Source organism: Aspergillus fischeri, genomic scaffold (assembly GCF_000149645.3).
Source record: "Aspergillus fischeri NRRL 181 1099437636252 genomic scaffold, whole genome shotgun sequence".
NCBI lineage: Eukaryota > Fungi > Ascomycota > Eurotiomycetes > Eurotiales > Aspergillaceae > Aspergillus > Aspergillus fischeri.
In genome coordinates, this window is record NW_001509768.1 from 1,926,435 (window position 1) to 1,951,505 (window position 25,071).

General features: G+C 51.9%; 12 protein-coding genes across 12 annotated transcripts, besides 3 other annotated features; 5 read left to right on the forward strand and 7 right to left on the reverse strand.

The window, feature by feature from the left end:
• Window positions 1-206: 206 nt before the first annotated feature.
• NFIA_068350 (putative NADH-ubiquinone oxidoreductase subunit GRIM-19) lies at window positions 207-701 on the reverse strand (the record flags this gene model as incomplete). The annotated part of the gene is made up of 3 exons (XM_001263562.1): window positions 207-255; window positions 330-589; window positions 663-701. 3 exons carry the CDS (start codon window positions 699-701, stop codon window positions 207-209), a joined length of 348 nt encoding a protein of 115 aa, XP_001263563.1.
• Window positions 702-976: 275 nt separating this feature from the next.
• trm10 (tRNA (guanine(9)-N(1))-methyltransferase) lies at window positions 977-2,167 on the forward strand (the record flags this gene model as incomplete). Its single annotated transcript, XM_001263563.1, has 1 exon — window positions 977-2,167. One exon carries the CDS (start codon window positions 977-979, stop codon window positions 2,165-2,167), a length of 1,191 nt encoding a protein of 396 aa, XP_001263564.1.
• Window positions 2,168-2,716: 549 nt separating this feature from the next.
• Window positions 2,717-5,334, forward strand: NFIA_068370 (uncharacterized protein; the record flags this gene model as incomplete). Its single annotated transcript, XM_001263564.1, has 3 exons — window positions 2,717-2,735; window positions 2,889-4,456; window positions 4,513-5,334. The coding sequence occupies 3 exons, from the start codon at window positions 2,717-2,719 to the stop codon at window positions 5,332-5,334; spliced, it is 2,409 nt and encodes an 802-aa protein (XP_001263565.1).
• Window positions 5,335-5,857: 523 nt separating this feature from the next.
• NFIA_068380 (putative oxidative stress response protein Oxr1) lies at window positions 5,858-7,043 on the reverse strand (the record flags this gene model as incomplete). Its single annotated transcript, XM_001263565.1, has 2 exons — window positions 5,858-6,002; window positions 6,073-7,043. 2 exons carry the CDS (start codon window positions 7,041-7,043, stop codon window positions 5,858-5,860), a joined length of 1,116 nt encoding a protein of 371 aa, XP_001263566.1.
• Window positions 7,044-7,236: 193 nt separating this feature from the next.
• Window positions 7,237-7,266: a microsatellite.
• Window positions 7,237-7,267: a microsatellite.
• A 1,230-nt stretch (window positions 7,268-8,497) lies between these two features.
• NFIA_068390 (putative endosome-associated ubiquitin isopeptidase (AmsH)) lies at window positions 8,498-10,177 on the reverse strand (the record flags this gene model as incomplete). Its single annotated transcript, XM_001263566.1, has 2 exons — window positions 8,498-9,976; window positions 10,031-10,177. The coding sequence occupies 2 exons, from the start codon at window positions 10,175-10,177 to the stop codon at window positions 8,498-8,500; spliced, it is 1,626 nt and encodes a 541-aa protein (XP_001263567.1).
• A 550-nt stretch (window positions 10,178-10,727) lies between these two features.
• On the forward strand, window positions 10,728-12,643 carry NFIA_068400 (uncharacterized protein; the record flags this gene model as incomplete). Its single annotated transcript, XM_001263567.1, has 2 exons — window positions 10,728-10,854; window positions 10,917-12,643. 2 exons carry the CDS (start codon window positions 10,728-10,730, stop codon window positions 12,641-12,643), a joined length of 1,854 nt encoding a protein of 617 aa, XP_001263568.1.
• Window positions 12,644-13,261: 618 nt separating this feature from the next.
• Window positions 13,262-13,422: a microsatellite.
• Window positions 13,423-13,550: 128 nt separating this feature from the next.
• NFIA_068410 (protein kinase domain-containing protein) lies at window positions 13,551-14,777 on the reverse strand (the record flags this gene model as incomplete). Its single annotated transcript, XM_001263568.1, has 1 exon — window positions 13,551-14,777. One exon carries the CDS (start codon window positions 14,775-14,777, stop codon window positions 13,551-13,553), a length of 1,227 nt encoding a protein of 408 aa, XP_001263569.1.
• Window positions 14,778-15,223: 446 nt separating this feature from the next.
• On the forward strand, window positions 15,224-15,754 carry NFIA_068420 (uncharacterized protein; the record flags this gene model as incomplete). The annotated part of the gene is made up of 2 exons (XM_001263569.1): window positions 15,224-15,416; window positions 15,699-15,754. The coding sequence occupies 2 exons, from the start codon at window positions 15,224-15,226 to the stop codon at window positions 15,752-15,754; spliced, it is 249 nt and encodes an 82-aa protein (XP_001263570.1).
• Window positions 15,755-17,015: 1,261 nt separating this feature from the next.
• On the reverse strand, window positions 17,016-17,870 carry NFIA_068430 (SRPBCC domain-containing protein; the record flags this gene model as incomplete). Its single annotated transcript, XM_001263570.1, has 2 exons — window positions 17,016-17,064; window positions 17,263-17,870. 2 exons carry the CDS (start codon window positions 17,868-17,870, stop codon window positions 17,016-17,018), a joined length of 657 nt encoding a protein of 218 aa, XP_001263571.1.
• A 595-nt stretch (window positions 17,871-18,465) lies between these two features.
• On the forward strand, window positions 18,466-19,788 carry pgxC (putative extracellular exo-polygalacturonase; the record flags this gene model as incomplete). Its single annotated transcript, XM_001263571.1, has 1 exon — window positions 18,466-19,788. One exon carries the CDS (start codon window positions 18,466-18,468, stop codon window positions 19,786-19,788), a length of 1,323 nt encoding a protein of 440 aa, XP_001263572.1.
• A 386-nt stretch (window positions 19,789-20,174) lies between these two features.
• Window positions 20,175-21,345, reverse strand: NFIA_068450 (uncharacterized protein; the record flags this gene model as incomplete). The annotated part of the gene is made up of 3 exons (XM_001263572.1): window positions 20,175-20,387; window positions 20,586-20,945; window positions 21,211-21,345. 3 exons carry the CDS (start codon window positions 21,343-21,345, stop codon window positions 20,175-20,177), a joined length of 708 nt encoding a protein of 235 aa, XP_001263573.1.
• Window positions 21,346-22,170: 825 nt separating this feature from the next.
• NFIA_068460 (NADP-dependent isocitrate dehydrogenase) lies at window positions 22,171-24,143 on the reverse strand (the record flags this gene model as incomplete). The annotated part of the gene is made up of 7 exons (XM_001263573.1): window positions 22,171-22,595; window positions 22,654-23,150; window positions 23,207-23,243; window positions 23,297-23,435; window positions 23,493-23,526; window positions 23,738-23,784; window positions 24,081-24,143. 7 exons carry the CDS (start codon window positions 24,141-24,143, stop codon window positions 22,171-22,173), a joined length of 1,242 nt encoding a protein of 413 aa, XP_001263574.1.
• Window positions 24,144-25,071: the final 928 nt, after the last annotated feature.

Sequence of the window (25,071 nt, forward strand, 5' to 3'; positions counted from 1 at the left end):
AGAGGCAATATATCTACAGGGCACATTATTTTCTTTGAAGACTCCCTAGACATCTCTGACTCCCGTGAAATACCGCTATGACAAGCGGCATCTGATGCACCATTCAATGCCCTCGGAATCGTATAATGGCACCAGAATCATGACATCTGGCGCAGTAGAGAGACGATTAAGTCTGGCACCACAGCTCGTAACAAATATCGTACCATTTATTGAGTGACCTTGGAAGGGGTATAGACGAAAGTAGGACGAACGAAGCTGAAGCAGACGCAGGAGTAAACAAGGTCAGCCAACTGTACCACACCACTTTCAATCCCATGGGTTCCACATACCGATCGGAGTTATAGACCTTGCTCTCCGTACCCAGGAGCTCCTTCTCACGAGCCTTGTCGGCGAAGTGTCTGCGGACCTGGTCACGGTCTTCCTCAGCCTGGAGCAGCGGGACCAGGTGCAGGCGGGACCAGATCTTCTCGCGGGCGAGCTCGTGCTGTTCGCGGATACCGTAGAAGAGCTTGTAGTAGCCGTAGGCCATGAAGAGGTGCATTCCAACGAGGTAGTAGATGGGTCGGAAGCCGCGGGCAGGGAGGTTACGCTGTGGTTTGGGTTAGTTCGATCGGTGACTGCGTTGGGGAATCCCGCAATTGGGAACTTGCCTTGTACTGGACAGGCGCATAGCCCCCCGATGGGGGCATATCCTGAGGCATTGTGACGACTGGGATTGGAGATCTTTGGAACAGGCGTATGTAGGATTGGCCGGAGATGCTGGAGGATGAAGTTGGAGTGGGGGTCACGTGAGGGCGATCGGGATTGAGTAATGAGGGCTGCGGGTGCTGTGATTGGTTGCGGGAGGGTTTTTCCCGATTTTGGGTTTCCCTTCAAGTGTACTCCGTAGTACATTGGTCCGCAAATAGATTATTTTATGTTTCAATACGACAGAGCTTCGATCACCGGTATTCCGTCTTTCCTTGATTGATCGAAGATGGAGGATGACGAGCGGCCTAGAAAATACCCCAAATTAAACCACGAAGAAGCGCAGGAGGAATCAGAGCCCGTCATGACCGGCGCTGTTGGAGCCGTCCGCGACGATGACGCTGAGAGTGCGGGTGCCGACAACTATGCCTCGCCGTCAAATAATGGGAATGAGAACGATGCAGAGCAAGCTGGTGATGAGGAGGGACAAGAAGCACCCGGAAAGGAGGCACCGCCCACATTGTCCAAGAATCAATTGAAGAAACTCAAACGAAAAGAGCACTGGGAAGCAATGAGGGAACAGCGCAAAGTGAAACGCAAAGAGAAGCTGGTCGCAAAAAGGGAACGGAGACGAGCCGCTTTAGAACAGGCGAAACAAGAGGGCGCAGAGGCTACAGAAGAAACCCGAAAGACATTCGAGCCTACACAAAAGAAATTTCAACGGTCAACTCTGCTCCCGGTCACACTCGTGCTCGACTGCAGTTACGATGATTTAATGCTAGACAAGGAACGAGTATCCCTCGGAGCGCAAATTACGCGATCCTACTCCGATAACAGTAGGGCCCCCTTCCGCTCGCACCTGGCCGTTTCATCATTCAACAAGTTGCTCAAGGAGCGGTTCGATACCGTGCTGGGAAAGACACACGAGAACTGGAAAGGCGTTCGGTTTCTGCAGGAGGACTTTGCCGAAGCTGCCGAGATGGCAAAGGAGTGGATGCAAGGACCTAAAGGCGGCCAACTGGCAGGTGTTTTCGCTGACAAGGCGGACGCGAAGCCTGAGGATGGAGAGATTGTGTACCTCAGCAGCGACAGTCCCAATATCTTGACGGAATTGAAGCCCTACAGCACATATATCATTGGAGGTTTGGTGGACAAGAACCGCCACAAGGGCATCTGCTATAAATCCGCGGTAGCCAAGGGCATCAAGACCGCCAAGCTACCCATCGGAGAGTATATTCAGATGGCTCACCGTCAGGTACTGGCAACGAACCATGTCGTGGAGATTATGATTCGGTGGCTGGAGCTGGGTGACTGGGGGAAAGCATTTATTCAAGTAATTCCTCAAAGGAAGGGGGGCAAATTGAAATCAGCGGACCATGAGTCTGAAGATCAGACACCACGGGAGAGTGTCGAAGCTGTGGAAGCCGGGCCAGATGGAGAAGATGCTGCGGAAGAAGCAGGCGAAGCGGGCAAAGAGTAACCTGTGTTTTTGTACAGGCAAGTTAACTCTGTATATAGTCTGTGCTATTACGCTATGTACACCACTAACGTATGAACGATCCACCTATCCAAAACAATAATGGCTGTTAATTGTAGATATAATTCTTATTCAAATAGTTATGCTACCATACTCCATATACAGCTAGTCTCATCGGCCACTTGACAGCACAGCCACAATATAACGCCACACCGGTTGCCACAGAAGCCGATCGATGACGGCAGATCAACAGAAAGAAAACATGTGGTGATTTTCCTCTTGCAAGGACGAGCATCACAAGAGCCAGTCGTTCAACAGGATTAGTTCTTAGGAAAAGAGATCTGTTGCTGAAGATTCATCATTATTCTCTGTTGATGTTGGATCTCTTCTATTAAAATACTCTTTTTCCTTTTTCGCAGATTCCGTTCTTTCCTTGTGTTTTGCCCCCCTGACATTAATTTCCTTGCCGACTGCGTGCCTCTAAGCACTACGTACTAGTAAGGAATAATCAGCTGCACCTTTCGAGGTAGCAGCCTCCTGAACTCTCCAGCTATGTTCATGCTCCGTAATGGTAGGTACTCTCAGATCTGTCTCTTGTTTTCAACATCTACCATCTCGTTCACTCTACCCCGCCATCTACCCCTCCTTACTTTACCTCATATCCATTTTAGGATCATTTCTTGTGCATCGTGACATTCAGCTAACTAATTCGGTGACATCACAGTGAGCAAGTTCCTATTTGGAGACACCTCTAAAGAATCCATTATCGAGATCCCTCAAGGCCAGCTGTATTTGGTCCGCCCTCTTTCTCCAAAGGGTTACTCGGAGCTCATCTTCAAGGACGCCGCGGCTACTATTCGACGCACCGGTCAGGAGTTTCAGTATCAACTCGTCATTCAGCGCGCCTACGAGGAAGGTGAGGAAGAGCTTGCCGATGACGAGGATGAACAAGGCGCCAGCGACAGTCTAGACAAGGACGAAAAGGTATTCCTGCTTGACCAAGGCTTGCACTTCCGTGTTGAAGCCCGCGAAGGGGGTTCGAAAATACTAGCTTGGAACGATTTGAGTGGCGACGCCGGTGATCTTTTCGAGTTTGTCTGCGACCCATCTGTGCCAGCGGACAAAGTCTCCACCTTTGAGTTAGCAGCGTGGCAGTGTCAGTACGAGAGGAAATACAGGAAGAGCGCTCAGCGAGCAACGGAGCAAGAGCTTCAGGAATTCTCCTTTAAGGAAGAGAAAACCATCCCTGCCGCCAGTCCAATCTCCTCGCCAGTCAAATCACGCGCACACTCTGTAGCTTCTGCCGGAGAGTCCGCCGCTGCCATGGCTCGTGACGTCGAGTATTCGCGGTCAAAGGGCCTCATAAAGCCAGTCGGGGAAGGGGAGGAACGTACAGTGGCGCCGCCCTCTGCGGCGCAGCCAGAGGCTAAGGAGATTCTCGCAAAGGAAAAGGCGGAATTGCACCTTTTCGACTTCCCCAGCGGGACTTTCATTCTTCAGGATCCCGATGTGGTTGCCACTGTGTCTGAAGTGGGCACCTGGCAGTATTGGTTGCAGATCAGTGGGGAGGATAAGGAATGGCTTGGTCAAGCGGTTGTTGCCGACATCAATCCAGTTTTCAATTTTGAATACCTGTCATTCATCTTCAATCATTACGGTGAAGACGGATCCGCTTACTCATGGCTACTCCGGTTCAAGGATCAGGCCACAGAAGAGAGGTTTCAAGAGGGCCTAATGCAGGCCCTTTGGGAACAGCTGAACGAAATGAAATGGACCAAGGTCAAGGAGAATGATCGCGAGTACGTGCTGGACGCTTTCCAGGATCTTACAATGGAGGACCCCGAGACCGAAGAACAGGATGAGGCCGAGGCCGAGGCCGAGGATGAAGAGGAGGAAGAGCAGGACGAGGGCCAACGCAGCGAGCACTACGATTCAGACGAAGAGCAGGAGGATGTCATTACGCGTGACGATGATGGCAATGTCAATTCTCAACTCGCAGTTGGCTACAAGCACGATCGATCATTCGTTGTCCGTGGATCTAAGATTGGGGTTTTCAGGCATACACCAGATAACAACCTGGAGTTTTCGACCAATATTTCTAAGGTCGAGACGCCTAAGGGAAAGCTTTTCAGCCCGAAGAAGGTCATGTTGCATGCTGAGGACCGCAACATGATTCTCCAGAATGGCGATGACCCTCACTCGCTGTATCGTATGGATCTCGAGTACGGCAAGGTCGTTGATGAGTGGAAGGTGCACGACGATATCCCGGTGACCACATTCGCACCAGAAAACGTAAGTTTACATTCTCGCCTTCGTTTGACGCCATAGATCTAACTAACGTCTTGCAGAAATTTGCCCAGATGACCTCCGCTCAGCCTTTCATCGGTGTCTCGCAGAACGCACTCTACCGCATTGACCCTCGATTGGCAGGAGCCAAACTGGTAGATGCGGACCTGAAACAGTACGCGAGCAAGAACGATTTCTCCGCAGTGGCCACAACTGAGAAGGGATACATTGCTGTTGCCTCCAATAAGGGCGATATTCGCATGTTCGACCGCTTGGGTATCAATGCCAAGACGCATATACCTGCCTTGGGAGAGCCCATCATCGGACTGGACGTGTCTGCCGATGGCCGCTGGGTCTTGGCTACCTGCCGAACCTACCTGTTGCTCATCGACTCGCTCCAGAAAGAAGGCAAGAACGAAGGCAAGCTTGGCTTCGAGCGCTCCTTCGCCAAGGACTCGAAACCACAGCCTCGCCGTTTGGGTCTCACTCCTGCGCACGTCGCGCAGTTCCAGCATGAGACTAAGAAGCCCATCTCTTTCACTCCGGCGCGGTTCAACACCGGTGTTGAGTCTCAGGAGACATCCATTGTCACCGCCACTGGTCCTTTCATCGTCACTTGGAGCTTGAAGAAGGTCATTGCCGGCCGGAAAGACCCCTACACCATCAAGCGATATGCAGAAGATGTCATGGCGGATAACTTCCGGTTTGGCTCAGACAAGAATGTCATTGTTGCGCTGCCGAATGAAGTCAACATGGTCGCGAAGAGGACTTTCCAGAAACCTACTCGCGAAAGCATTGCAGGACCTCCGGTGACGCCGAGCCGTCGTAGTACCCGATGGGGCAGTCGATTGGGAAGAGACGATATTGTCAATTCTCCCTATTAGATGTTTCACGATGTCACTCTTGGGCTCTCCAGGCTGACGAACTTTCTTATCTGTCATTTTATGATTTCTTTAATGTGTTATTGATCGCATACCCCCTCCTGTTGTCTTTCCAATTTACATTCTATCTTTTGTCCAGGTTTTATTCACCCGTATTTCCTATTCCTCAATTTAAAAGACCAATGGTCAATCACCGTAATGCTGGTACAACAATGGAGTACGCGAAGGAAGGTTAATGGGCGGTTCATGCTTGACATCACATGTTAGCATGACCTATCTTTATTATAGTTAGCTTAGGTAGCTAGGAACAATATGACTGCAATCGATGGACATGCTACAGCCACATGCGTGGATATCACGCTCGGCTATCTTACTAGACGTCGTATTCTTCCTCTTTGACTTTTGAATTAAGATGCCAAGATGGAAGAAATGCAATCAGGACAATGGCACGATGGAGAGCCAGCACGCATCGCAGCAGGGTATTATACGGAAGAAAAAGCGTAAGAGAGATCCGGGACCCGTGAACTCACGCCCCGACATACCACACCTCCACACCGAGGACGTCGAACTTGACTCCTTCGTCGGACAAAGGCTCGTTCCCGAACGTTTGACACGAGGCACTGACGCCTTTCTCCAAGCTCGAGTCTACCCATAGGCCGTAATGACCGTCTCTGTTGCACATTAGCTGCCGACTGTCGTCTACCAGTGACGCACTAGGTACGTTTGAGGAGAAGAACTCACCCTCCACCCAAGCTAAGGAAGCCGGTCTCGCAGAACATCATGTAGTCATTCACGCCGCTATAGGGGAAAGCCTTGAACCGGATTCTCTCCGGCGTGCTGGCACCACTCGCCGCCCCGGCCCCGGCCCCGCCATTGGCCCGCGGCGCCGCGAGGCGGCCATCGCCGTGACCTCGCGAGTCACCGCGTAGAGTTGTCGAGCGGCCCGCATGCGTTGTGTCCGCACTGGGGGGCAAGGGCAGGCCCGCGCGCTCGAGCATTTCCTCGGACTGCGAGCCGTTGATATTCAGCAGGTTCGCCGGCGAGGGCAGGACGCTCGCGCGCCAGAGGAAGCACTCGCCTGTGCCGAAGTAGTGCGAGTCTGGGTGTGGGGGGTCGGTCATGTAGGCGCCGAAGACGGCACCGGCGGGGGAGGAGTCGCGGACGATGAGCACGTAGCCCGCCCGCGGGCTGCGGTGCGAGAAATCGCGGCAGTGTTCGTAAAGCGTTGAGAGGGAGGCGCCGTCGCGGTCGAGGCTGTAGGCTAGGCGCCAGGTGTCGACGAGCTGGAGGCGGGCTGGGACCAGTAGGCGGATTTCCTCTGCGAGGGCACGGGTGAGGAGTTGTTGTTGGGGGATACCAGGGCCGGGGGTGAGGGTTAGCGGGGTGAGGGGCGGTGGTTGGAAGGGTGATGCGGTGCGGATAGGGACGAAGATATCTGGGGACGTTGTGGATGGGTCGTGGTTGTTTCTGGCGCTCATGTTCCTATTGAGACTGTTGCTGTCTTTGCGCGATGCTTTGGAGATGTTGGGTTCTGTTAAGCGGCGGTAGAGTCCTGAGACGACGTGTGTGACGGGGTAGGAGAAGTAGGATGCGGCCGATTGATTGAAGGGATTATTCGCTTTCGGAGTGCGAGATCCTGATGTCGAGCTAGATGAGGACGAGGATGGGGTGGCAGTCGATGAGGGCGAATCTCCCTGCGAGAGGGACGACATGCGGACGGCGATGGAAGAGATTCAGCAGGTGAGGGTATCTAAAGGAATAGACAAATGGAGAAGAGTTGAGATGGAGAAAGCTATGGAGAAGAAATCAAGAGAGGACAACAGAATGACAGGCAAAAGTGAGACAGCTCAAGTGGAGATGGTGATGATGATTATGATGATGGCTTTAATAATAGTAGTGTGGGGAGACGACGACGACGACGACGACGACGACGACGCAGCTGTTGATCCCAATTCTTATCGCTTCCATCTGCCTGGAGAAATGATAAGCATCTGAGATATGCTGCTATCTTCCTCAGACATTGCTGGATTTAATTCAGATGCTTTTCACTATCAGTTGAGGACAAAACAAACATCCAAGAAATGACAAACAAGCAATGTTGGCAAGTGGTGGCATGATCACCAAGTTTACGGCCAGCCTCAATAGAAAACCGGTTGACAGACCTAACAATATACAAAAATGCAACTGAATTTGCTCATGATCATTGTTGAATGCTATAAACACACAGATTGTTCAGTCCAACTAACCGACTAGACATGAAGGGTTATCTCACAGCTGCAGTGACCGATCTATAGCCACCACCCACTTGCCCCTGGTCTCTTCTCCCCATTTCTATATTCCCGGGGCCATCAAGGAAGCCATGGTTCAGCTACAGATAAAGTGCTAACAGACCAGCCGGACTGTTCCTCCGAAATGAGGCAAACGACGCCATAATGACTTTCGCCCCAAGCAACAGCCGCTATATATTGACGCGCATCTCGCAATGTCAAAGCGCACAGCAAGCACTCATCCATAGCATATCAAGACCTTTATTGCGAGGAACTATAACCGTCACTCGCGCTCAGCAACATACGTTTGAACGATCCATCGGGCCAATAACAAGAAGTATCAATATGACCGCTGGTCCGTCAGACAGACGAGCCACAGAGCAAACCACTACTGTTCCGGGGAACCGTAGGGGCTCGCGACTTCGGCGAAAGCCCACCCCCGAGCGAAAGCGTCAGTATAGCGCAGGTTCTGGCGCGCGGCGTCGCTCTCGATCGCGCTCCCGCGCTCCTTCTCGGTCCCGATCTCGAAGCAGGATTTTGCAGGAATGAGCGGATGAGTCGAAACCACCGGCCAGCTTGGATGAAAGATGTATGTAATGTACGATATTGTATACAGGGAATGAGAGAGCATGCATACATACTTGACTAAAGTTCATGGTGGTAATTGGGGCTTGTAATGAGATGGCATAGTAGGTAGTCTCGACCTGTTGCACAATTGTTCAATTAATTGACTGCCAGTCGGGATGTCATGGTAGGAGCAAGCAGTGACATCTTGTTGTAGGATATGCAATGTATGCTGAACATAGCAATGATTCTAAAGCGGAGAACAAACAGCAAATCACTGGAGATGGTATCATAATCGCAAGCCATATCATGCATAGTACATCGCACATCAAACTTCAACCCCGGGCTTCCTTTGGACGAAGATCCACAGTCTCGAATTCCAACCCTTTGGCTTCATAGACGTGCCCGGGTCGTAGCGCATCGGTGTAAATATTAGCTTCCGCATGGGGATGGAATAGCCCACTCTGCGTGCAGTTCAGGACCGTCTTAAGCCCCGGGGGATCAGTGAGTCGGAACACACCCCAGTCAGGGGATTTACTCGGCGCACAAACGATGGCGATGCTCTCAGGTAGCATCACTTGGTATCCACAATGCGTGTGGAGGTCCCTCGAACTCATAAAACAAGTCTGTGTGGGGTGCGTATGAATCCAGCCTAACACCATCAAATCCTCGGAATCGCAGTAGTCAAAGATCGCAGACTCGTTTACGGTTTCACATGTGTCTGACGTCGCCGTCTGTTCTGGAATAAGCAGCCTGGAGACAAATAGTGCGTTCGAAATCAAAGTTCCGCACAGGATGCCGCACGTCTCTAGGTTGCGTCGCGTGTTGGGAGCCGCTATGGCCAAGAAATGCGTTCGTAGATCGGGAGGTAGCCACATGGTGCGCAACGGTGTCCCGTTCTCTAGATATGCCGACGGCTTGAATGTGAAGCTGGAGGGGTTCAGGTCTGGACGTGAGTTTCCGCCATCTGCCACCGGCTGTCCCTTCTCTGGAACAGCCGGAGCTGGGGTCGACGAGACCTTGTCGGGCAGTGGTGGTGGGGACGCTCCGTCAGTAAATGTCAGATAACTTGATTCAAATCGCTCCTTTGGCGGTGGCAATGGAGCTTCCAAGCGCAAGCTGTTTCCATCACGGGACACGTTTGTCGACGCAGATGGCAAAGGCTCCAGCGGTTTTGTCCGAGGGACGGAAGGATACTTGTAGGTGCTACTGGACCGCTCTGCGGGTTTCGATTGCTGCGGACGAGCGTTCGCATGAGTTTGCTGGTCGATGTTGAGTCTCACATCTTGAATCCGGCGGCTCAGGTCATTGTCCATCCCGCGTCCATTTTTGTCCACAGCAACTTCCCAATTGTTCCAGACACCCGCCGTACGCCGGCTTTGCTCCTCTTCTAGTGGCACATCAGCCTGACGCAAGGCTTTCCTGACGGTCGCCCTCCGGCTAATCTCCGTCCGCGCAAGCTGCACTGCCAAATCTCTGTTCTTCCCTGCCTCCAAAGGTTCGACTACTCCCGCCAACGCGGGGTCGTATGGTTGCACCTGCTTCGACGAGGTTGTTTCCTGATGCGAAGTCCGAACTTGACGTTCGCGCATCAACTGGGCGTAACGCTCATATCGTTTATTGATCCGGGGTTTCAGCGCCTCTAGTTTCCCGAGATTGATCCGGACCTCCTTCTCGGCCTCCATGAGAGCCTTTCTGTACTTTTCATCCTTAGCATCGGGGTGCTTTGCTAGGTTCACAAGTACTAGTTGCGCATGTCGAAATAACAGTAGATATGTTTGCTCGTCATGGCCTTCCCGTTCGTATATTCGAGCCTAGGATGGAGCAGAAAGTTAGCGTAAAGCTGAGAAGGTTACTGGGTATCCTACCTCTCTGAGGAGTGTGGACGCGGTCCTCAACCAGTTTCGTAGCGGTATAAGGGGGTTGTACTCGTAGTCTTGCGCAATCCGTGTGATCTTCTCCACGCTCTGAGGTGGTGACGCTCCCATGCTGGGTGTGGGTGCATGCGAAGCCATGATGAGCCTGAGCAAGTAGACGTTTACGTGGTCAGACTTCTGGGGATTTGGTGCCTGCTGGTTCCAGTCTAGGTAATTTCAGAAACGGAAACGGTCGGGTCAAGCGTGATATGATTCAGTTCTGGTGCAACGACCAGCTGATGTTATGGTGGGGGAGGCCTCATTTAGGCAGCCAGACCTTGGTAGCATGGACTCTCAGGCGGTAGGTACGGGGTTGGTCATCACAACTTTGGAAAAGTGCAGTATCAGAGTCAGAGATGGAATGATATGCGATACGCATGAAGGTGTTCAGATGAAGAGGGGTCCTTGATGTTATGGGGGAACTTGACTACTTTTGATCCCGCCGGCGGAGCTTCAAGTTCAAAGCTCCCCTCCTCCGCTATCACTTCTCCGACGTCTTTTTGCATACTTTTAAATAATCTTTTTCAGACTGGGAGACTACCCACAAATCAGCATGGAGCTGCTGTGCGGGTTTGATTATTTTTACTGTGATATATCTGACTGACTAAGTTTTATCCAGTCGCATTGAGCGCGCATCAGCATCAGCAAGATGAAGCCGAACCGATGGGCGCCACTCGCTCGATTTCCAATAACAGGACTTCTGCAGAAGCAAATCCCCAACCCGCTGAAGAGGAAGAGGCTACAGAAACCGGAGATTGTCAGCGAGAGTTTATGTGGTCAGTGATGTGGGATGATAATAAAAATCCTCCGTGAACGATGCTGATACGCCTTGTCGCAGATGACATCCTTCAACGCCTCGGGCCGTATCTCCTTCGAAAACCGCCAGTGGATGTCCTTGATCTCAGGCCCGGTGCTGGATTATGGTCGTCCAAAGTGAATGATTTTCTGCGCCCTCGACGCCATGTACTTGTGGAACCCAATATCAAAGTCTTCGGACCGATGCTCAAGACGCTTGCCGAAAGCAAACCCTGCTACAGTCTAGTTTCTCAAGATATAAACGATCTCGATGAGGATTGGCACGGCTTTCTCGCCGAACATCTACCGGAACAGGGGTTCTCCAACTGCGATGCTTCGGGCGCGTTGGCTAAAAACGATGCGCTACTAGTTTTGGCCAATGTGCCTCCGAACGCTTCCAAACTAGATCACTACACGCCGGCGCGATCATGGTCAGCCCTCATGGAGGCCTGTATGCGGCAGTCCGGTCTCCATACATACGGGAGTGTCCGTGTTATTGCCACACTGCCTTTGTTCGAGGCGCAGACGATCCTTCCACGATCAGTGTCCCATCGTAGCCGTCCGGCTTTGGTCACGGAAAATGTCGCTTTACGCGCCTTTGAAGTCGCATCGACCCAGGATCAAAGCAGCTGGACTATGGCCAAGGGATGGGACCTAGCAGCTGCCAACGCGGCACGGGTCGCTGAAAGGAGCGCGCAACACAATGTTATAGTTCCTGCAGGACGACAAGTCCCGCCGGTTCCCTTGGCTCCAGAGGCTCCTGAGCCGGGGCAGTCTCCTTATCCCTATGTCCCTCGCATGAAAACCGATATGCACGACAGGATCTTGAAAACGATCAAGACTGCGGAGGAATCTCCCAGTGATACCGCCTTGAAGAAAAAGAGACAGAGGGCATTAATCCAATTGAGATACGACAATCGGAACTCATTCCTTCGCAAAGAGCTGGCGGACAAACAGATCAAGATAGACGAGCTCAATCGATCTCTGTCGCGTAAGGCTGCGGATCCCACCGCCGACTTGCAGGATCTCCAGCCGATCCTGGACCAGATAGGTTCCCTCAAAGCCGACATCGCCAAGCTAAGCTCCGAGGTCCACTTCGAGGTCCTCCACCACGTCCCGAACATGATCGACGACGCCCGCAGCGCGCTCTCCACCGGCACCTTCGATGACGCAGTCCTCCTCTGGGACCGGCGCCCGTTTGAGCCCCTCCACATCCAGCCCGAGGAACTCTACCCGAGAGAAACCGACATGACCATGATCTACTTCGAGGCCGACGCCAATTCCCCCATCACGCGCCTTTGCAACCAGGTCGACGATGCCTCCAGAGCCAATCTATACCGCATTTACGAGGCCGTCTCCCTCATTTTCGGCAGCCGCGGCGCAATGCCCGTCTCCGAGCTCCTCAGTTCTCTCTTTCCCAGCCGGCCCATCAACGACCTTGTCCGCGCCATCCCCAGCCTAGCAACGCATGCTGCCAGAACGCCCAAGCCGAAATTTGACAATCTTCCCAAGATCGTCCACGGTCGGCCGGGAGAAGACCCCAGCAAACAACTAGACCCCGTGTCCAATTTCCAGGAGAACTTAGACTATGACCTGAGCGACGTGCGGATCCGCTGTCTCTCCTCTATCACGCTGTGGGAGATTATCCTGGAGTATCAGAAAGATAACAATACGGAGGTCAACGTGGTGCAGTTGAATCGTCTGCTTGGGGGAACGTTGACCTCGTTCCGGGCTGGTGAATATAGCGTCGAACCTAAAAAACTTAGATAGCATTGTCTTTTGTACCATACTCACCTTACCCTTGTACTATAACCATAATCACCTTGTATCATTACCATCGTCAATAGAATAATCATCACTGGTCGTCTCCAGAATAACATACCCTATTTCTTTAAGGTCATGGGCGCAAGATATATCCCGGCCATATAAAACCCAACCCTTCTATAAATAATGTGATCTAATTCATCACAAGATAACAACCAAGATCCGATCCATATGGGATATATCGGTTTCCATGGCGAAGCGTAGCGGAGGCAGGTCACAGCTACGAGTGACATTGTCCACGGCCAACATACCCTAGGCAAAGGAGGGTTGGCCTGACGCAAGTAACGTACGTCTACATAGAGTATACTCCCAGACTTTCAGGGAAAGTAATACAACATGGCATTTTTAATCTGCCTTATTGGATACAACCACGAGTGCATCTCGCGGCAAGGATACTTATCACACATAGCAGGCTGATAACACGTTCGTACACTGTATACCCAGAACCCAACGTATCCACATAACAGCCATAGCAAGAAAGAAAAGTATATCGCATCAACGTCAAAATGGTCCAGAATCTATGAAAATCTAATCGGGTATCCTTTATAATGTTTTGTTTAAGACAAGAGAAGAAGAGAAGAAGAGAAGAAGAGAAGAAGAGAAGAAGAGAAGAAGAGAAGAAGAGAAGAAGAGAAGAAGAGAAGAAGAGAAGAAGAGAAGAAGAGAAGAAGAGAAGAAGAGAAGAAGAGAAGAAGAGAAGAAGAGAAGAAGAGAAGAAGAGAAGAAAGGGAAGGGCGCAGGCCATAGCCATGACAAGGCAAGGAGAGACGAGAGGGAGAAACGTCAGATCATCCAATAGGCCGGAGGATTGAATTCTAGTAAATCAGAGAATGAAGGAGGTAAAACTGAAAGATCAAGTCATGGTGTTCACCACCAGCCCCAACCAGTCGGCAGGATCGATGCGCTGGGACGGATCCTTAGCAATGGCTGGCTTGACAATCTGCTCGACTATGCCCTTTCTCGGAATGCGAGCGCCACTCTGGCCCGAACGAGCAAAGTCGATGACTTGGTGTCCTTCACGGGCCATGGCAAGACGCTGCATGCTGCTTGTGCCCGGGTAGAGTAAGAGATCTCCCGTCGCAGCCGCGAGGAGAGTCACTGCGAGCGAGAAGACGTCTGACGCCGGAGTCGGGACGACGTCAGGGGACTTGAGCGCCGTGATGGACAGGAGTTCAGGGGCGGTGAATGGGGGCGTCAGGGCTGTCAGGGCCGTGCCCTCGGTTGCGGAGGTGCAGTCGCCGATGGGGTGCGCAGAGGAAAAGTCTGCGAAGAGCGGCTCAAAGGGGAATTCGTCGGAATCCGAGTCGTTGGCAATAGGGCGGGGGCGCAAAAGAAAGTTGTAAGGTTTGATATCACCATGGACCATTCGAGCGCCGTTATGGAGCCAATCGAGTCCCGCAACAAGCTTTTTCGCGAGACCGTGCCATTCGGCCATGCCTTGAACGGGGTCAAACATCGTGCTGGTGGACATGTGCTTCTTGGCTGCACTGGCCTTTTCTTCAATATAGGCGGAGAGTGCAAGCGGCACGGCGCCCATGACGATGGCATGGGAATCGGCAATGTAGCCGTGGAATGGCACGATATGGTCCTCGCAACCAGGAACCATGCTCAGACGGGTCAGCGCTAGGGCCTCGGCGTCAAGCACTGGGGGCGCATCGCGTCGCCCAGGCATTTTGACGGCCACCACGCGGCTTCCTGATGCGGGCGAGCTTGGAGGGCTCAGTGCAGCTGGGGTGGAAGATGCGTGGGAGGATGCCATATAAACGACGCTCCAAACGCCACGGCCAAACTCGAACTTGCGGCCCTTGGAGTCATAGTGGAACTCCAATTCGTCGGAGAACTTGCGTGGCGCGGTTACAATCTGATGGTCAGATGGTAAGATGTCATGCAGCTGTCCTCCTGAAAAGGACACAGGAGATAATGAGCGACTTGGTGTGTCGACTCCGGGCGAACTGCTGTCATGACCGATAGTTGGGGTAATTGGAGGGGTTGGCTGTGACCCTTTTGGAAGCTGAGGGTGCTTGCCGTCTTGGGTGCCAGTGTGGACCGAAAGACGAATCGGCATATTAGGTGCCGCCATGATGAATAGGAAGTTTAATGCGCCTGCGGTAGGTTCGCCTGGATTGTGCTGCAGTAGTTGGACAGTACGCGTGGTGCCTGGTCACTCGGTTATGATGAAAGGCCACTTGAAGGGCCAAGGAATGCGATAAAGCGTCGTCACTGATCTTCAAAGATGTCGCGTATATAGCTCACGATGTGAAAAGATAAATGCTGATATAAGTAGCTGATATGCGGGGGCGACTGGTGATAATGGTGGAAAATGGGTTGGATTACTTCATGTGAACGACGCTATATGCGACAGGAATTATATAGATGTCTGACGCAATAAGCGAGTAAGTAATAGGCAGATAGCGGGCAACCAAGGCGCATACTGTGGATTAAGCGACGAGACGAACGAACACGATCTATGGATCTATAGAGGCCACGAGTCTGGGGAACGAGTATTTAAAAATGATGTGAGTGGCAATGCGTGTGACGCGGGTGACAGAGGAACCTCGTGGTAGGATCCAGGCCCAGACGGAGACGGGTGGTCAGAGGGAACTAGGAGCGGAAGAAGACAGAGTGAGGGAGAAACGAAAGCGACGAAAGACCGAAAACATGATGGAAGACGCTGCAAGAGGAATAAGATCGAGGGAAGGAAAGGAAGGACGAGATGAGGGTGAGTGAAGAGAGAAAAAGGAAAAAGAGAAAAAGCAAACGGTCTCGACCAGGGAAAATCGAGTCACAAAAAGTGGGAAAAGTTCGGGGATCGACAAGGAGCTTAATTGACAATGTTAAACCTGGGAGATGGAGGACGATGGACAATCTACAAGAACGAGAAGGATTCGGAGGAATACGACGACTATTGCTATTCATTTACTACTGTTACACTTGGAGTCAGCCATACGGAATACAGGAAGTAGTTAGATAATTATTCGGTAGTTTTATTGCTTTAGGCAAGGTAGCACTGCCCTGGCTATCACAAAGGGTTACAGTGACATGAATCCTGTTGAGTAGGATGAAATTAACGATGACCAATCCTCTTGCACAGGTATAAGACACCGTGCTATTCGTCTATAACCTTCAACTTGACAATACTCCCATCCTGTCCATCTATATCCAGTCCGAGGCAGGCTACACTGATGTTTGAAATGACTATTTCGCCCTTTGCATTTTTCGAGATTACCCATGATATCCCTGTGTCGTAATGGTACGGTAACTAATAATATACCGCGAACAGGGTCTTGCCTGCCTTTAGTCTTCGGCGCTTCTGCAGTTCCCAGATACGGCCACTAAACGCAAACAGGTTTAGTCGGGTCCCCGATTGATCCGGTTGACCCAATAGGGCAATCCGGTGGGTATTGGTTCGTCTCCGCTCGGACGCCACGAAATTACCCGGAAGCGCCCAAACGGCTGTCATTTCCGGGTCACAGAAGAACAGTAGTTAGGTAATCAGACAGGCAGAGGAAAACGGCCACAGGACAGGGATAGGTCTGACAGAGCATTCGATCTGACGATAATAATAATAATAGTTCTTTTCGGAAACCGATAGTCGTACCCCGATCTTAGTTCACTTTTTGTTTCGCGTCCAAGAGGCCCTTGCCTCTTCGTAACTCTGATCTATCCTCGCGACAAGTTTGTAGCCAATCTCCACCCCCACGTGTGTGAGGCTCAGGCTCTCAGCCACGGAAATTCACTGACTATTGAGACTTTTGCATAGTGTGAGATTTGAGGGATACCTTCTCCACACTTTACGCAAGCCAGGATATGATCCTTGCTCGAGAAAGAATTAAGAACACCCATTAACCCTGCACTAAGCCTCAACAGTCTCCAACGCCTCCGATTGCCTTCGTATCAAGTTTCAACTGCAGTACGCAACGTCATCGCCGATATCTTCTGATTCTAGCCAGTAACTACGAGGTATTCCGCTTCGGAATTACTCCGGCCTCACTACGGTAGGTTCAGCCTTGTACTTCTCAAGCCCCGAACTATGACCACATCTCCAATTGAATGTTGGCTGGCAGAGACCTGCGATTCGTTGAAATTGGCTCATGCAGTCCTCATGGTTGACGCGGGGTAAAAGCCTGCAGTAGCAATTTAGATAGCTATCTAACCGCTCAGGATTGTTAAATATAGCTCTAGGAGGGTATATGTGTCTTTGATATCGTAAAAATACGAACATCAGGAAATCAAGGAGTCATCACATCGATTTCTGTTACGCGAACTTCCGCAGGTAATATGTTTGTTTTCTTTTGTCGTGGTTCCACTGCATCACCGTTTACCCGAGCAGCATCAGAATACCCAAGCAAGTGATAGCCCTGGAACAGCTGATGCACGTATTCAACATTCCCCAGTCTTTGATCATGTCCTGCATGTCAGCCGTCTGAGAACCCCATCAAACCAGTCCAGATTCCGGAAACCCCGGCGACAACCTGTCGATCACTCTTTGCATCACCTCGCAGTTGTCACGCATCAAATCCTTCATCCCACATAATCAAGCTCCTGAAGACTTCCCCTCAACGTACCCTTTCAAATCCCGTACCCAAATCTCAAAGTTCTCCTTCAATCGATCCCCAAACATCCACCGCACAATATACACCAGATACCCAACCTGGGCCTCCCAGTTGCGGACCTCGGTTCCCCGCCTCGTCTGCCCATCTTCCCCTGGAACCTCTACGTCCACAAGCTCGTGTACCCTTTCCGCCGTCAGCAGCGACGCAGGAAATCCGCCCTTGGCATCGGGGTCACTGGCCCACACAATCCGCCCGGGATTCTTGGCGCTGGGATTGGGCGGCTCAAACTCGATGACTGCAAGCTGGGTATCGTTTACCTTTTGTGGTTTAGTCGACGAGGGATACATGTGTACGTGGAAGGTCAATTTGGTTCCCTTTTGTAGGATCGGGGAGAGGGAGTCGGGAGAGGCATCGAGGGTGTCTGGTTGTTCGCGGATGGTGACGCGCGGGACGAATGTGTTCCATGTTGGCCAGGTGGAGGTGTCGATGAGGGCGTTCCAGACATCTTGTGAGGGTGCGTCGATGTGTGTAGCACTGCTGAGGTGGAGGACGGCGTCAGACGCGGAGATGTTGGGAGTCGAGTTGGAGCTAAGGGATGGGGATGTAGACGTAGATGCCATGATGATTTGTGATTGGGTAGAGCTAGTGGCCTGAAGGTGAGTATCAATAGTTTGGTGGTTCGAGCTGTCTAGCTAGAATCGCCCGGGGTGGTTGTTGTCGATGTTTATCTAGATCACGGTGGCCCACCGTCTCCACATAAGCTTGAGTTTACTAGGTCAGGTGCAAGGGTCAGAGCCTGAGGCTGCAAGGCCCTCGGCGTCGATCTGCCAACTCCAGATGTCCAGATCAAGACTCAAAGCAGATACTGGAGATCTTCATCTCGAAATGATAATAACTTCGGCTAGTCAATTAGCTACCGTCAACTATGGGGTAACCCATATTGTCTGTCCCCAGTCTCCGTCCTAATTCCTCCACCAATGCGATGACCGATGACCCCCTACTAAGCATCCATCTTGGCTCTGATCAGCTCTATACGGGTGGAGCTCAAATTTCCGTCCATACAAATTATTTAACTTTCGAGTTTCTCCGTGCAATAGTACACCGTAACTCCTGAAGGTCCTGCTCGATGAAGCTGTCTTGATGGAAACTATTTAAATTCACCGAGCTATGCGTCCATGGTATGTGCCCCAGTAACTACTTTTCTACTAGTCCATCATGCTGATTACCAACCCAGCTCTTCTGGGCATTCTTGCCTCTCTTGCCCCGCTGGCTTTGGGAGCTCCCAATCAATCGACACAAGCTCGCTCGAGAAAATGTGTGATTCCTTCGAGCTACACATCGTCTCAGGGAACCGCCGATGATTCCCCTGCCGTCGCCGGCGCCTTTGCCCAATGCGCAGAGAATTCGGTCATCATCTTCCAGGAGGGTGTTGACTACAACATCTTCCACCCGATCAAAGCGACCAATCTCAGCAACGTCGAGATTCGAGTGCTCGGGAACCTGCATCTTCCCCAGGACATCACCGCCGTACAGAACATCGTCAAATCCGGCCAAAATACCTGGTTCACGTTCCAGGGCCCCCGCGTCGACTGGACGGGAGCCGACGACATCAACAATGGCTGGATAAACTCGTACGGCCAGGCCTGGTGGGACGCAAACCCAGCCAACAGCAGCAGTTTCCCGAACCGGCCGCACCTGATGAGCTACAAGACGAGCCAGGCGTCGATCAAGAACTTCCGCTCGCGCAAGCCCATCGCGTGGAACGTCAAGCTACATGGCGACGACATCACCGTCACCCACGCCATCGTCGACGCCAAATCGACGGGCGGCTTCCCCTTTAACACCGACGGCTTCGACGTCGAGGGGACCAACATCAGCATCACCGACAGCGTCATGTACAACGGCGACGATGCCATCGCCGTCAACACCCCCTCGCACAACATCGTCTTCGCCCGCAACACCATCGGCTACCAGTCGCATGGCATGAGCATTGGCTCGCTAGGCAAAGACCCCACCGACTTCGCCAACATCACCAACCTGCGCTTCGAGGACGTCACCGTCATCGACGCGCTGTACGCCGCCCGCTTCAAGTCCTGGTCCGGCGGCAAGGGTCTCGTCAAGAACGTCGTCTGGAAGAACATCCGCGTCTTCAACGTCACGTTCCCCATCTTCGTCACCCAGAGCTACTCCGACCAGAGCGCCTCGCGGTCGGGTACGATCGACCCCTCCTCGTCCGTCATGATGGAGGACTTCACCTGGTCCAATTTCTCGGGCTCCATCAACACCTACCACCCCGGCGATGGATCGTGCGTTACCAATCCGTGCTGGTACAACGCCGGTCTGCCGAACCTGAAACATACCGAGGCCATCGTGCTCGAGTGCAACACCGAGTCCTCCTGCAAGAACTTCAGGACAGAGGGTATCCGGCTTTACCCGCAGAGTAAGGACTCGCCTAGCGTTATTTGCATGAAGGCGACGGCGGAGCTGAACCCCAAACTGGGGTTTGAGTGTAAAAACGGTACCTTTGTTCCTCAGTGATTGGTCGAGCGTATATGTATGTACCTGAGCATAGACAACCTGTACATGCATCTCTTTATATTCTCCAATATAAATAATTATCCGGCTCATCCACTACGGACTTATAACATCTTCACACCAAGTCTATAAACTTCCCAAACCTACAAAATTCTATACATTCAACCCTCGAAAACCAGAGAGTCGAAAACCAGGCAATCACCCCGCAAACCCCGAATCCCGTCTTTGCTTTTTCGCACTCTCCCTCTCAGTGGTACTGTCGGATCTTCTCTCCGCATGATCCAAGTCCCACCTCAATTCCCTAACAACCTGGATCCCATCCGTGTCCTGCAACTCATCCCCATTGACGGAGCAATTTCCAGTGATGCTAGCCGAATAATTCCCACTCGTCACAGCGAACGGGTTATTAAGATGGAACGAGTAGACAGAGGGTAGGTCCTTTTCGCGTTGGCGTTGGCGTTGACTGTCGCGCGGGCGCGGGCGCGAAGAGAGCAGGCGCGGGCAGATGCGCGTGAGGAGGGGTTGGATTGGCGGTAGGCAGGTGCAGATGATGGCGATGTTGGCTTCGATGGAGGACCAGGCTGCTGCTGGGCCGTTGCGCTCTTATGATCTTGTCAGTATTGTGGCGGGTAGATTTGGGGTGTGCAATGTTACCGGAGAACTCGTCGCTGTCGCCGCTGACGAGTTGGATGATTCTAACAAGGCGGATGATGCTCATTGCGCAGACGCTGGAGGCGTTAGTATAGGGTTGGACGATGGAGGGGGCAGGGAGAGACGTACAAGAACCCCAAAGCAAACACTAATATCAGGGCGAACTTTTGTCTCGTTGGTAGACGGAGCCGTGCGAGGGTGGGTATCGGGGTCGTCACGACCACTATATCCGTTACGATCTGCAGCGCAGCATTGAGACACCACACTACCGCGAAGGAGCGACATGTGGCTGGAACGGAGTGGTCCCAGAACCCGCGGACTGGGAGGCATATTAAGATAGTGCTGAAGAGGGTCCATAGGCTGACAATGACTATGAAGACGAGAAAGACAATGAGAAGGATTCGGAAGCGTTTGTTCGTGGAGGCGAAGAGACGCATATACAGCAGGATCATGGAGATTTTGGCCAGCGTAAGGGTGAGATTATAAAATGGGATAGAGAGCCAGAGGGCCTGCGGGTCGAGTTAGTTAGCATGGCCTCACTTCAAGTGTGAAGCACGTACCTTGAGCTGAATTCGCATATCATGCTCGCTGACTGCATCTTGCTTCTCTCCCAAGTGGTGTCGAAGTTCTACTCGAGGATAAGTTGAAGCCACGGCTTCACACAAGCCCGTGACTTACCTATGATTAGACATGCATAGAAGACATAGTTCGTTCCCTTGGTTCGTCAACCAGTCGTGCTCGGACATAAATCAAGCGACCGTTTCATTAGCTTACCACTGCCGCAACAATCAATGCATCGTCCCAACCTGGTGTTCGAACAATCCCAAACCGAGTGTATAACCGCAGGGCAACCGTCAAGGTCGACAGTACTAAGAGAGCAGTGGTAACGCCCAATATCCGGGCGGTCATGTCCATGAGTGAAGGGAGTCGCCGTGAAGAGGCGACGGCATCTTCGACAGCACTCAGTCTTCAATTGATGAGAATAGCTGCTGCTCCATATTCTTAAGACATCTTGCAAACTTATCTGCCTGATGTTACTGAGTTGAATGGAGGTATGTCGCTGTGGCCAACTGCTTATTAAGACATCCTCATTGGAATGTGACTCTATTGCGTCAGCACAAACTCTGCCCGCATCTGGATCGTTCAATCCTACCAAGAAACATTAGCTCATGGTGGGCCTTCCACAACGCACGATTTTGACTGGTATAGTGAAACTTACTTTGTCCCAATGCGACATGGGTGGCGGATCAAATGCCAGCATCGAATGGCCCCTACATACCAGTCCCGAGACATCTCCGGCGTGACCCCAGTATTTCCCTCAGGCATGAGGGTCCCCTTGCTGATCCTCCACTCACTTCTCGAGGGAGTTAGGTGGGTCAAGGATGTAGAACCGTCAATGGAACTATTGGTGTTGGCTTCGAAAAGTATAATGAGAAGCAATTCGACACGTGAAGAATAATGTCGATTGTCGAGAGGCAAGACCCTTACAGCTTGCCTCTTGAGTGGGGCTGCGAGTCTGCGACCTTGAGCACAACACAGCATGCCTCAGGCAGCTCCAAATTCAACAAGGAAAGCTGTCTGCTGCAAGTGAGATAGTCTTGAACGAGGCAACGAATCTATCCAAAAAAAAATTTTATATTGCGGCTATTCCAGAAAAGCCTTCATGCTGAAAATGGTATTTAAGTACAATCAATGCAAATCAAAGAATAGAACAAATCGAAACAGTTAAAACGCTTACAGTCTGGCCTTAAGGTTAGACTTGAGTCTGCGCTCAACAGCAGCCAAGTACTCCTTGGTGGTAACCCAGGCCTCACGCTCCTTGCGGCCACAGGCCAGAGCCAGGTCCTTGGTCATGATGCCCTCCTCGTTGACGACGTCAATGCAGGCGCGCTCGAGCTCTTCGGCGAAGGCGACGACGTCGGGGGTCTCGTCCAGCTTGCCACGCTGGACCAGACCACGCGTCCAGGCGAAGATAGAGGCAATGGGGTTGGTGGAGGTCTCACGGCCCTTCTGGTGCTCACGGTAGTGACGAGTGACAGTGCCGTGGGCGGCCTCGGACTCGAAGGCGCTACCATCAGGGGTGGTCAGGGTGGAGGTCATTAGGCCAAGGGAGCCGAAACCCTGAGCGACGACATCGGACTGAACATCACCGTCGTAGTCTTCAGACGTCAATCAGCAAAAGACATTCATAATGGAAAGACACCAGGGCGAACTCACTCTTCAGAGCCATAACGAACCCACCCTCGCTCTTGATCATCTGAGCAACCATGTCGTCAATGAGACGGTGCTCGTACCAGATGCCCTTGGCGTCAAACTCCTTCTTGTAGGTAGACTCGTAGATCTCCTGGAAGATATCCTTGAAGCGGCCATCGTACTTCTTCAGAATGGTGTTCTTGGTGCTCATGTACAGGGGCAGACCCTTCATCAGGGCCATCTTGAAGCTGGAGTGAGCGAAGCCACGGATGGAATCATCGGTGTTGTACTGGGTCTGAGCAACACCGCCGCCGGTGAAGTCGTAGACCTTGATGGCCTGGGGCTCACCGTTCTCAGGGGTGTAGACGAGCTCGAGCTTACCGGGCCCAGGGACGACAATGTCGGTAGCACGGTACTGGTCACCGAAGGCGTGACGACCAATGATGATGGGCTTGTTCCAGCCGGGGACGAGACGAGGAATACGGGGAATGACGATGGGTTCACGGAAGACCGTTCCACCGCTACAAGGGATTAGCATTTGACCGGAAGGAGTACCAGTAGATTGCGGACAACATACAGAATGTTTCTGATGGTACCGTTGGGAGACAGCCACACTTGAGGAACTAGTTAGAGTATAGTTCGAATGAAGTGAGGCGGCAGGGCATACTCTTCTTCAGCTTGAACTCCTCGACACGGGCTTCATCGGGGGTGATGGTGGCGCACTTGACTCCAACACCATACTTCTTAATGGCCTCAGCAGCCTCAACGGTGACCTTGTCATCGGTCTGGTCACGGTATTCAATACCCTGGAAGGAAATTAGCGTCGAGGACTTCGATTACCAAATATCAAGAGTGTATCATACCAAGTCGTAATACTTGAGGTCAATGTCAAGGTAACTAATCCAGAATCTCAGTTCACATCCCACCGGGACTCCGCCGAAGACAGTCGACAAAGACAGACTTACGGAAGGATCAACTTTAAAGAGACGATAAGTCAGTGACATAAGTCTTAGCTTCACAGAGAGAAAAGGTGATTGATCGCAAAGCTTCGGAGAGGAACGGCCCGCATGCAGATAGAGCTGGCAGCGACAGGGGGGAGGCAGGGGACGAAGGACTTACTTTTTCTCTAATCTCCTGCCAGATGATACGGGTCATCTAAGAATAGTTGAAACACCAATTGTTAGCCCACATATCCATCAAACAAACAACATGTGAATCGAGCGAGCATTGTTTGGTATGAGTCAATAATCCTCGGAAGATTGACAGCTTTGTCCAGGTACAACAGGCGCAGTCCGCCGTTTTTCCCCGCGTTCTCGCAGACTATGACGAAAATGCACGTCCGACGCGCTTGTGACAGTGAAACCAGCAAAGGTTATATAAAGAACGGGGGGAGGCAAGCGATCTAGCTGCAGATCGAATTCGAATTTCAAATCCGACGAGAGAAAACCTACCTCATCGCCATCCAGTTCAACGACTGGGTTCTTGACCTTGATCTTGGTACCTTCGGTGGCCATGGTGCGCGATTGGTTCAAACGAAACGAGGTTTCTCCGGACCAGCGGGAAGAAGCAGGGAGCGAGGACGAAGCAAGAGTACGCTGAGGACGAGCTACAGCAGCAGAGGTAGAGAAGGAAGAAGAGGAAGTCGAGGAGACAGAAGAAGTAGAAGAGGAAAGGGAAGAAAAGCGAACAGCGGAGGAATAGAGAGGGGCAGATCGAGGAGGGGCACAGGCGTGGAGGGAGCGTCGCGCAAAAGCGGAACTGAGACGGAGGGAGCTCATATCGATCTGGGATTAGGGAAATTGCAGTATAACACTCTCGCGCTCCTGCCCTCGCTGGTTCTACGTCCCGGCCCTATTGGAAACAAAGAGTATGGCGTGGATATTGGTCGGCCCAAGGCGGTTCGCAAATCGGTACTTCCGCTTCGCTTCTAGGGGGAAAACCAGGTTGCTTCAGTCAGCCAAGCGTGGACTTTGCAGACTCACAAGCTCGCAGTACCCGAGGGAATAGCAAGAAGAGGCTCGGCTGGAAGGAGGACAGTGGAGTCGGAAGCAGCCGTCAAGCCGGAGAAGATGGTCAGGGAACAAGCATAACTTACAGGTTCAAGAGCTCTCACTTGCTAAATCTCTGGGGCAACACGGGGCAGAACGGACCGCCCGGAAAATTGCTTAACGGTGATGATAGTAATAGTTTGGGGGTGGGAGGAAGATTTGGGGAACGTCCAAGTGAAGAAATCCAGTCCAAAAGGATGAAGGAGAAAGCGTCCTCTTATCCCAGGAGGAAAAGCCTTTGCCCGGTTGCTTTATGACTGATTCTTTTTGCTCCTCACGTCCTTCAAGTGTTCTGAATTAGTTGTTTTGTTGACCTTTTTTCCTTAGCAGGACTTGGAACTCCGCTCAAAGCGCCGAAGCCGGACATTTCGAATGAACCACTACCATGAACCCA